At 41.2% G+C, this 11,279-nt stretch overlaps 1 protein-coding gene across 10 annotated transcripts in view; it reads left to right on the forward strand.

The window, feature by feature from the left end:
* The window catches only part of SEMA6D (semaphorin 6D), a 226,405-nt gene extending 215,608 nt beyond the window's left edge, over window positions 1-10,797 (forward strand). For 3 of the 10 annotated variants that reach the window (XM_017742585.1, XM_017742592.1, XM_017742593.1), the window contains 9 exons: window positions 1-123; window positions 319-474; window positions 553-726; window positions 1,447-1,587; window positions 1,688-1,765; window positions 2,560-2,651; window positions 2,996-3,052; window positions 4,869-5,036; window positions 7,108-10,797. In XM_017742585.1, the coding sequence (XP_017598074.1) occupies window positions 1-123; window positions 319-474; window positions 553-726; window positions 1,447-1,587; window positions 1,688-1,765; window positions 2,560-2,651; window positions 2,996-3,052; window positions 4,869-5,036; window positions 7,108-8,411 (2,293 nt within the window). In that variant the 3' untranslated portion in view covers window positions 8,412-10,797. The remainder of the gene's footprint in view (window positions 124-318; window positions 475-552; window positions 727-1,446; window positions 1,588-1,687; window positions 1,766-2,559; window positions 2,652-2,995; window positions 3,053-4,868; window positions 5,037-7,107) is intronic. The other 7 variants (XM_008640024.2, XM_017742589.1, XM_017742588.1 and 4 more) reach the window with 7 other exon arrangements.
* The last annotated feature ends 482 nt before the right edge of the window (window positions 10,798-11,279 follow it).

Below are 11,279 nucleotides of genomic sequence, written 5' to 3' on the forward strand. Positions count from 1 at the left end.
TTCAGCAGTGTGTGCTTTCAGCATGGATGACATCGAGAAAGTCTTCAAAGGGAGATTTAAAGAACAAAAGACTCCTGACTCTGTTTGGACAGCTGTACCTGAAGACAAAGTACCAAAGCCAAGGTAAAAGGTTCTTACTCATGATGTCATAACATTGTCCTTTAAAGAGCTACCTTAAATCAGCTGCACTCTTGAGTGCCTTGATGGGTAAAACCCAAAGCAGATCTTGACACTTCAGCCATAAGGATGCTCATTAACCGGCTGCCTTCTCTCATTAACTAAAATATCAAGAGGAAAACAATGTTGTTCTCATTTCAGACCTGGCTGCTGTGCAAAACACGGCCTAGCAGAGGCTTACAAAACCTCCATTGATTTCCCGGACGAAACGCTCTCCTTCATCAAATCTCACCCTTTGATGGACTCAGCTGTTCCCTCAGTCACTGAGGAGCCCTGGTTTACCAAAACACGTGTCAGGTATGACAGTTCAAAAGTAACATCTGTGAAAAGGAAAACAAAACTTGCTGTTAATGATTTGCCTTTTGGTCTCGCTAGATACAGACTGACAGCAATTGCTGTAGACCACGCCGCTGGACCCTACCAGAACTACACAGTCATATTTGTTGGCTCCGAAGCAGGAGTAGTGCTTAAAATCTTGGCAAAGACCAGGCCTTTTTCTTTGAATGACAGCGTATTACTGGAAGAGATTGAAGCATATAATCATGCAAAGTAAGTATTACCAGACCAGCTAAGCTCTTCATCTAGTCCTTGGTACCTAGCTAAAAAAGATTATGGTACACCAGCTCATTATCACCAACATCACCACTTGTTTGTCATTTCATCATGTTCCTCATGTTGAATAACCCGAAAATATTTGGTTACTTGCCATTTTGCATGGGTTGAATGAACAACCTAATTCCACTCCAGTGACGTCAGTGACACAGTCTAATTCTCCTGCAAATACGTCTGAAACATCAGAAGTGTTTGCTGATGTTAAAAAGAAATGATCTGTGCTTATCTTGAGGGTTGCTCAAGAGTGGCCAATAGTGTATAACCTGTATCTGATCATTTTAAACTTGTTTATTTTTTGGCACAAAGAATTTGGGAGTGGAAGCATTCCAATTGGACTCTGCAGGCATCCAATACAGGACTCCTCTTCTGCTCTCTCACAATATTTATGGTGACTGAGAGAACAAAGAAAATAGATTTGGAATTTTTTTTTTCCTACATAGTTCAGCAAACTTCTCACCCAGCTGTTAGCAGGAGCCAGAAGCCAGCATTTGATAACTCAGAAGTTTGTTTAGCAATGTCTCAGCAAAGAGTAGTAGCTTACATTTGTGTATGTGAAAAATTTCTGTTCAGTAGCTACACAGACAATAAATAAAATGTTTACTGCACAAAGTACTACAGTCACTAAAGCAGTGGCCTGCCCTTGTTTTTGCTGCCCAGGTGCAATGCAGAGAGCGAGGAGGACAGAAGAGTCATTTCCCTCCAGCTGGACAGAGACCACCATGCTCTGTTCGTGGCGTTCTCCAGCTGCGTCGTTAGAATTCCCCTGAGTCGCTGTGAGCGTCACGGGTCATGTAAAAAGTACGGCTCCGTTCCTGAACTCCCCTTAAAGCAAGGGCACCGGCGTTTCTTAGGAAGGAAGTTAAAAATGCATGATTTTTTGGGGTTTTTCTCTTGCAAGGGCATGTATTGCTTCACGGGACCCGTACTGTGGCTGGTTAGACCATGAGGCGTGTGGAAGAGTGACACCAGGCATGCTGTAAGTACTCCTATTTTCGTTAGCCCAGCATCTCTGACTATGCTTTACAGACCCCACGAGCTCATGCCTGTGCCACTTCCCTTGCACACAGTTACTAAATCTCTATTTTTTTAAAACTGTTTTTTTTCAGTGCACTGTATATGTAAGAGACCAGAATGCTAAATTCTGCAACCTCTGGGTGAAGACTTGCTTTCAGTAGGAGTTTTACATGTGTAGGAGGACAGGCAGACCTGTAGGAAGAGCAGTTGGAAGCAGGAAGGCAAGCGATTGCAGCATGCAAACCTGAGCAGCTCCGAGAGGACAGCAGACAGTATCCCCTCCCAGCCATGCTCATGCTCAGGGCACAGGGATTTGCAAATATGAAAGCACAGGATTCACAGTGGGAAGAGCAAGGTTGTGCCTCTGCACTGGAGCTGGGGTGCTATATATGCATACCAAAAGCATTTTGCACAAATCAAGTCTGTAATATATGGTGCACTAGCAGCTGTATCTTAAAAAGAGGCCTTTGTAGCAGGCCAGTGCAAACTTTAACTGGTATAATTGGATGGTTGTATCTAAACCCAAGAGCATGCCCAATGGAGACGACATGATGTAGCTGCCTAAAAAAAGGCATTTTTTTTTTCTTCTATTTCCTGGCATTAGCGCACACAGAGAGTTTTAAAGCCTGACTCTCCTGTACATTTTGTACAATCCTTTGGGCCATACCCTGGCTGTTGTAGATGTTTCCATTTGCTGCTTCCAGAAAAAAAAAAAAAAATCTCCATTTGTATCCTTACTAATACTGTTAATTGCAGGTTCTCTTTGTTTGTTTCATACAACCACAGCACTGGAGGATACGTACAAGATGTCGAATATGGCAACACAGCACAGCTTGGGGACTGCCATGGTAAGGCACAGTCACAGCTGCTCCTTTGGAATGTCTCACCATAGTCTGTGGCCACACCTCACTGTGGATGTTAAATTTCTGATGAGCTTTTCAGTAACATGATGAACACATCACCTGGTGTTACTGTGAATGTTCACAAAGCTGAGCTTTTTAGGCCTGGGTGGCAGAGTTTTTGTCTTTCCTTCACCAGTTTACAGCTATTTGGGGTCTACAGCAAAGTATTGAAGAATTTATTTTTTGTAACCAGTGATATTTTAGTTTTTATTTTCCATTACTCAGGTTTGAGATCTTTTGCTTTCTTTTCGTTACTTTTTACTGATTACTTGTTCCTTTAATTCTTTTAGAAATTTTGCCTACTACAGCTACACCAGATTACAAAATATTTGGCGACCCAACATCTGGTTAGTTTTTTTTAATTTTTTTGAATTAATGACCTTTACTTTCCTTCAGTTCAGCATTTTCAGCCCTTTTTTCCCTCCTTTTGCACAGTTGGCAATCCTCCATTTTTGTGCTTTTACTCATGTTCCCACTGATGGTAAAGATAGTCAGACTCTTCTCACTCAGCACCTCACCCTGTGTAGCCGCATGTTAACAGCTCATTATTTATTGAGACATCTTTTATTAAAGAGCCTGATTAACATAGATGACATCTTCACTGCACGAAGTCCACTAAGCTTTACTCTTGATCCCAGCCATGCGTTTGTGAATGCCCCTCTTGGTCACCTCTAGCAGATGAATGGCAGAACTTCATCATCTTCCTCCTTACCTCTCCTTTTCTCTTTTCCTTCTTTCCCAGCAAGCTTTTTGCACAAATACACATTTTCTAAAATGTGTATTTCGTTATTTTTGAAATGCTTTAAGTAGTTTGTGCTAATGGAAAAAAATTTAACATCACAAACTGTGTAGCTGAATGAGAAATTGTGTAGACAAAAGTGGCTTAGAAAAACGTTGTGCATTGTTGTCACATGGACTTTTGCATCCTTTTCTCCTCCAGTGATTTTTCTAATAACGTGTTCACCCCCAGCCCCTGGTGTTCAGGGACACCCAGTGCTCCTCTGTTGAACTCAAGAGCAGAAACTGTGTTGACTTCAACAGGAGCAAGACTCAGCCCTTACTTTCCAGTCTTTACTTTTGGAACTTGGGTCTTTGCTTTCAAACTAAGGGCACATTTCTGACTGACAAACAGGAAAATAATCTATTTGTATGTTAAATTTGTAAGAGTACAACAAGAACACTATTTGTGGTTTGGTTTCTGACATTTGCACTTCTGTGACTTGACAAGAAGTAATGTTTGAGACAAATATTTTCCAGACCTATGTACCCATAATGCAAGTTAGAGACTCACTTAAGGAAACAAAACAAAACTGTCACATAGAAATGGTGCCTGGCTTCATGAGTGTTTATCAACTGAATTTTCAAAGTGATATTTTATGACACAGATACAACTTAACCGTATTTTCAAGTTCTGAATGAGTGTGCTTTTGAAGTACATTTCTCAAGTCTCATCTCAAGCCATAGACCTTCATGCCTAAACCTACTGGGACAGTGAACACAAAATACTCCAGGGTGCAAACGAGACTGTGAATTGTAAACCCAATTTGCTGAGTTTCCTCCTCTGTGCATTTTCACGTAGGCTGTGGTGGGTCTGTTCAGCAAATGTACTACAGAGGAGCCAGAATCTCTGCAGGATTGTTCCTTAGGAACCATTACAAAATAGGGGTTAAAAACATTCCTTTTATCCCCACCTGCAGAAATGGCTCATTCAGCAGTTCCTGGTATACCGTAATAGCACTAATGGAGCTGATCTGGTTTCTCAGGCATAACCTGTCATGAGTGTGTATCATTCCAAGTAACTTCTTTTTTTTTTTTGAAGATGTTTAAAAGGCAGCCAAGTATGTTGTCTCCAGTGAAGAATATAGCAATTAAGTAGACTAAGCTGTGCTTTTCACCCCCACAGTTGCTTACTTTAACTTTTGCACTGCTTTCATGTTTGACTTCTCTGGCTTTTTGGCTAGCAGCTGTTGATGTGTAAATGTACTTTTTTCATACTTACAGTTTTGAAGTAATTGATTTTAATCAGCCACCTGTACTTCTGCAGAGTGTAGGGGGGGGGGGCTCACATTTTGCTCTGATATGTAACTCCCATAAAATACTATGTCCAGCTGTAGCTTAGATGTGCCATGAAACACATTAATAAAAATCTGTTTGCCACCACAGACATGGAGTTCTCCTCAGCTTCCATTACCACAATGGCAAGTATCCCAGTTATATCACCTAAAGTGATTGGTTCCTGGAAACCTAAAGTGACTGGCTCTCGGAAATTTGTAGTTCAAGATGACCCAAACACTTCTGATTATTCTGATCCATTATCAGGTGTCCCAAAGGGTAAGGCCTTACCAGGGAATACATTGCAGCTGAATGGAAACCTGATAGTCTCAGCATTGTCTAAGGCTTAAGTGTAACAGCCATGATTGTTGGGCTCTATTTTACACCCATTTCCTGTGAATATGCAGACAGTGCAATCATGTTTTTCATACCTACTTACCAAAGGACAAAGTGCTGCTTAGAGCTTATAATGGCAAACACAGGTAATAAGCTCAGCCTTTTAATCCTGGAGTGTTCCAAAACTCCCATTGAAATCAATGGCAGTTCTGGATACATTAAAAAAATTACCTTTAAGACCTATCTGCACCTCTGTTCATTGTTTTCAATCCAGTCTAATTTGGCTTAGTCTGTTTGTTAGTCCTCATTGAATGGTTGCTTCTGTTTTGGTTTTTTTTTTATTTGGGTTGGGGGTGGTGGCAAAACAGAACACAAAGCAGAGCTCCGTGTGTTAAATGGGGCATATCCCAAACTCTGCTTGCCTGGAACATGTTTTTGAAGAAAAAGGGTCAGAGTAAGAATGTGCTGAATTTTTATCCTCTGGATATGAGCATCAGTTTAGAGATATCTCAGTACATACTGAGACATGCAGAGGTTTTAAGCTGAACACACAAGAAACCTATGCTGCCTGTAGTTCATCTTTCTGTAGCCATTCTTTCAGCTAAGTGAACCTTTGATTAGGCTCTTATGGCATCTTAGACTTTAATTCAATAGGACTATTGCAGTCAACCACAGAATCGAGAAGCTTCCAATCCCATAACCAGAATTTAACACAAGTCTCTGTCAGTGCACAGCACAGCAAGGTGACAGACATGTTTGCACAATTCTGTATTTACTGAAAAATCTCACCAGCCAAAAACCATTTGTGTTTTATTACCATTCACCAAAACATATCAGGTTTCCTATCAGCCATTATGGCCGTGCATTTGTCATTTTAATTTGTTGCAGTTATTTTTCATTTTGTTTTAAGTTTTTATTATCATTTGCTCCTGGTTCTAAATCACATTCTGTGTCATAGCTCTTGGTGAACTTTACTCATGTTTTCCTTCTGCTTCTGCACAGTGCCATTAAAACCTGTAACCCTGAACATTAACAATATTCAAAGGCCTTGCCTCTAACAAAAAGTGGCTCTGTTCCTTCCCTCTTGCTCTTTCATTTTAACATCTCTTGGGATAGCAACAGAATTACTTTAATTAAAAACTAACATTATCTTAGCTGCAAGATGTCTGTGGTTGCTTTAAAAAATCTAAACAAAACCAAAGGTAGCTTGTTAATACCCAGATAAAAAATTAATCAAATATTCGATTTCTTGGTCTAAGCTAAAAGTTTCTAAATTTTAACATTCTCTAATAACTTAACCTAAGTCGGTTTTATAATGTTATACAAGTATTTATGTTCGTTATTGGTAAAAATAAAATAAAAAAACCATTGCTCTAAGAGAATCACATTCTCTTCAAACTTGGACATGTATAGTAAGTGCAGGTGTGCCACTTCAGGGCTAGCAGCCTGGGAGTGGAGTAGTTCACAAGTATTACATTAGCATGGCTATGACAATGCAGTATATATGTTACACATTTTTACACAACATTTGCATAATCCTGTCTCTCCTTTGATACTGATTTATGAGTGGGGCAGGAAAGAGAGAGAGAAATCCATCCATGAGTTATTAATTGCTGTCTGGCCCAGTAGGACCTTCTAACCTCAATTTTCCAGCAGAAATCGTTAATGTTAATAACATAAGGCCCCTATTTGTGAGCCTTAAAGGAAATTTGGGGACAGGCTAAACAAAATATAAGGAGAGAAGCTGCGACAAGCTTTCCTCATTATCAGAGAAAATGGACAGTCTTCATTTAGCCTTGTCAGTGCACACACAGCCATTTTATAATTAAATTTTATAAAATTATTTGCACTCACCAGTGGTGTAGATTGCAGGATCCTACTGAGTTACACCAATACCACAGCCAGAGCACTTACATACACTTAGTAGACACTTCCCTGAGGAAGGCTGCCGCCTTCTGAAATGTGTCAGTGTGAAATACCTGTAGATTTATGATATCCTGCCTGTCTTTTGCAGGTGTGAGGTGGGAAGTGCAATCAGGAGAGTCCAACCAAATGGTACATATGAATGTCCTAATCACTTGTGTCTTTGCCGCTTTTGTCCTGGGAGCCTTTATTGCGGGAGTGGCCGTTTACTGTTACCGGGATATATTTGTACGGAAATCCAGGAAAATCCACAAAGATGCGGAATCGGCTCAGTCCTGCACTGACTCCAGCGGCAGCTTTGCCAAACTGAACGGGCTGTTTGACAGTCCTGTCAAGGAATATCAGCAGAACATTGATTCACCCAAACTGTACACAAACCTGCTGACCAGCAGGAAGGAGTTGCCTCCAAACGGTGATACCAAGTCCATGATGATGGACCACAGGGGCCAGCCTCCAGAATTAGCTGCGCTTCCAACTCCTGAATCAACACCAGTTCTTCAGCAAAAGACTCTGCAGGCTATGAAAAGTCAGTCAGACAAAGCGCATGGTAACCTCAATGCTTCACGAAAGGAAACCCCACTAAAAAGCCCTCAGTTTTTTCCTTCCAGTCCTCCACCCCACTCTCCTCTAAGTCATGGACATATTCCTAGTGCTATTGTTCTTCCCAATGCTACCCATGACTACAACACATCTTTCTCAAATTCTAATGCGCACAAGGCAGACAAAAAGGTGCAGCATATTGATCATCCACTTACAAAATCATCCAGCAAAAGAGACCACAGGAGATCTGTTGATTCCAGGAACACCCTGAATGATTTTCTGAAACACTTAAATGAAACTACTAATAATCCCAAAGCAATTATGGGAGATATTCAAGTGGCCCACCAGACTTTAATGCTGGATCCAATGGGCAATATGTCTGAGATCCCACCTAAGGTTCCCAACAGGGAGGCGTCTTTATACTCTCCACCATCGACTCTTCCGAGAAACAGTCCCACAAAACGAGTGGACGTTCCCACCACTCCTGCAGTACCAATGACCTCTTTGGAAAGGCAGAGGGGTTATCACAAAAATTCTTCACAGAGGCACTCAATATCTGCCCTTCCTAAAAACTTAAACTCACCAAATGGTGTTTTGTTATCCAGACAGCCAAGTATTAATCGTGGGGGGTACATGGCTCCCACGGCAGGCACAAAGATGGACTACATGCAAGGGACGCCTGTCAGCGTTCACCTCCAGCCTTCCTTGTCCAGGCAAAGCAGCTACACGAGCAACGGCACCCTGCCTCGCACAGGAATAAAGAGGACACCCTCCCTAAAACCCGACGTGCCACCAAAACCCTCATTCGTCCCGCAGACTACATCAGTCAGACCACTGAACAAATACAGCTACTAGGACATGTCTGTGCTAAAATGAGTGTGGCATTGACCTGTACAGGTTGTGAGATGATGTTGTGGTAGACACATGAGACAGAGACCTGCTTGTTACTAAGGAGAACAAAGTGGCCAAAGAAACTGTCTTTACTTGAGCAACATCTGTGTCTTGCCACGTAGAGCTGTAGCAAGACACCATGTTCTTGCTATGAGCAAACACAAAAAAAAAACAAAGGAAAGTGCTGGTCATTACATTTCTTTTGTTTGGAGCTAAGGAGACATGTAGCACAACGGGGTGGGGGCTACGTTACTGTTCTAAATAGCTAAACAACAGTTGTTGGGAAAAAAACAGTAAGCAAATACTTGAAAAATGGGTTCCATTTTAGACTGCCATTAAGTGTGGTCATTCCCATTAAATGTGAACATTTTACTATGTATGCATTCACCTTGCCTCTTGCACAAATGTCAGAAAATGGTAATGTCTCAATCAATAGCTGGGTTAATAATCAATTTGCTGGAATTAAGTCTCTGGCCCAACTGTAGCATTATTATTTTTTTCTCTCCATGTGTGTGGCATTTTGTTTTTGCCACAGATAAAGCTGTGCGTGTGTGTGGATGTGTGTGTGTACTGTACACACTAGGATGTACTTAGATTCCCATTGCATCTTTTATGCTATGGAATTGTTTACATTGAGCATGACTGAACAAACAGATGACTCTGCCTTCTGCAGCCCGCTGGGTTCAGCTCGGAGCCAGCTGAGGATGAACTGCGCATCTCTGAGAGCCTTCTGAGGGCAACGCCTGGATCAAACAGTCACCCAGTCAAAGAGTGCAGACACGTTTAATTCTTCATAACTCTGTTATGCTGCTATTGATTCAGAGCTGTGCATTTCAAATCTGGTGTTTTGGGCTGGAACGGGGGAGTTTTACTGTGTTTCCACAGTGCCTCCATCCAATACCTGGCCACTGTGAACTTGAGCCCCTGTACTTCTCGCTGAGGGCAGCTAATAGTCAGTTCACTTGGCAAATGCCTGTGTAACTGGAGAAGGTCACGTTTTTGTTGCATTTAATAACGCCCTACACACTGATAGACTCTTGTCAATAAAAAAGGAGAACCATTAATTGGCCTGGCAGAAGCAGTCTGTGAAAACTCAACAGTAGTGCAATCGATTTGTTTTTGTTGTGTAAAGTAAGGTTTGTTTTTTTCCAAAGTCATGCAGGTAATGACAATATTCTGTAAATATTATGTGTGAGTTTACCTGAATCTGTGCATTTTGTGCCTTATTCATGCAAATGATAAAAGTACTAAAAAAAAAAATTTAATCTGTCAAGTGTTCCCACTATAGCACATATCTCCTGAGTGCCAGTTGTAAAACCTCTCAACAGCACCCAAAAAAAAAAAGAGATAAAACACAAGAATAATTAATGGTAACTAAAGGCAGCCTACAATCCAAGAAGACAGCAGCATTAAATCACCTTACCATGATAAACATTCCACTCCAGCTCTCTGAAGGATCAAACAGTTATAATGTGAAATCAAATGAGGTTTCTAGGGTAATGGAACACCTGCTAAAGTTGTGTAAGCTATTTAGTAGGGTTTACAGTATCCACTTGCAGCTGATGTTCAACACAGATGGCTATTTTAGCTTGCAAACTACACACTACCACATTGTTTATTGAACATAACTATAGAAATAACCATGGCAGAGGAATATTCATGAATTAGTGGGACAAATAACTGCAATGGGTTTCAGAGATGGTGGAGATTTATTTTATGTGTTCAAAGGGGAGAAAAGGTTAGTCACTAAAACTGGATCTCTGTTACAAAACAAAGAATAAAGGATAGAAGTAGTCATTTTTTTCTTCTAAGGCTGTAAGGAACATTTATTTCCTGAGACCTCTGGATCCAAAAATCAATGATCTTTCTTCCTAAACACTTCTGTCTTGCAACTAAAACACTACAGATTAATAACTATTAAAATGTACTCAGTTGTCAAAAGACACAAACTGATCCGAATTCACTTTACAAATATTAATACAGACTTGTGTGACCCGGAAGATAAATGTATGTGAACCCTGATAACCTCCTGTAACATTGTGCTGCCTTGTAGATGGTAATGTGAGTTCTCTCAGTATTTATGTTGAAATTTCTAACATTCAACCTAGTCCTTATTCTGTTAATTTAATAATAAAAGATGCTTTATCCATTTGTGCAAAGGTAAACGCAGATTGTATCTTTTTTAATGGTACGGCATAAAAAAAGTAACCCTTAAATGAAGCTGCTCTATTACTATAGAGTACTTTAACATGTATAGATATCTTGTAAACTTGTATTGTGGATGTGTAAATAATACGTTCTTTGGGTTTTTAACACCGCATGTAAAGTCAAAATAAAATATTCCCATGTACTGAGTGTGCAGTTTCATTCTTAGTGCAGATGTGGTGTGGGATTACCGTGGGGGCAAATCTCAGCTCACCTTCAGCAGCTCTCTGAGGAGGGCGCGGAGCCGGCGGCCGCTCCCCGGCCTTGCGGGGGTCGGGGTGACGCACGCCGGGGTCCCGCGTGTCCTCTTCAGCCTCGCTGAGCTGTGTGTCCCTGGGGCACAGTCAGGGGCTGCCGGCGACTTTCGGCCTCCTGAGGCAAACACAAAACATCAGAGTAACCAGCATGCAGTGGCAGAGCTGAGTACAGAGCCAGGGCTGCCCACGCAACACCGACACCGCGCACTGAATGTGATCCTTGGAGCTCCATCTGGGGTTCAGCTGGGCTCTGGTTCCTGCAAACCTTTCTTATTAAAGTTAAAAAAATACCAATTCTGTGCTAATACAGTACAGTTTTGAAAGAAGGTGGTATGTTCCTTCTACGATGTAGATTACAAAATACAGAGCT

Source organism: Corvus brachyrhynchos, unplaced genomic scaffold, assembly GCF_000691975.1.
Source record: "Corvus brachyrhynchos isolate BGI_N302 unplaced genomic scaffold, ASM69197v1 scaffold97, whole genome shotgun sequence".
In the NCBI taxonomy this organism is placed as follows: Eukaryota; Metazoa; Chordata; class Aves; order Passeriformes; family Corvidae; genus Corvus; species Corvus brachyrhynchos.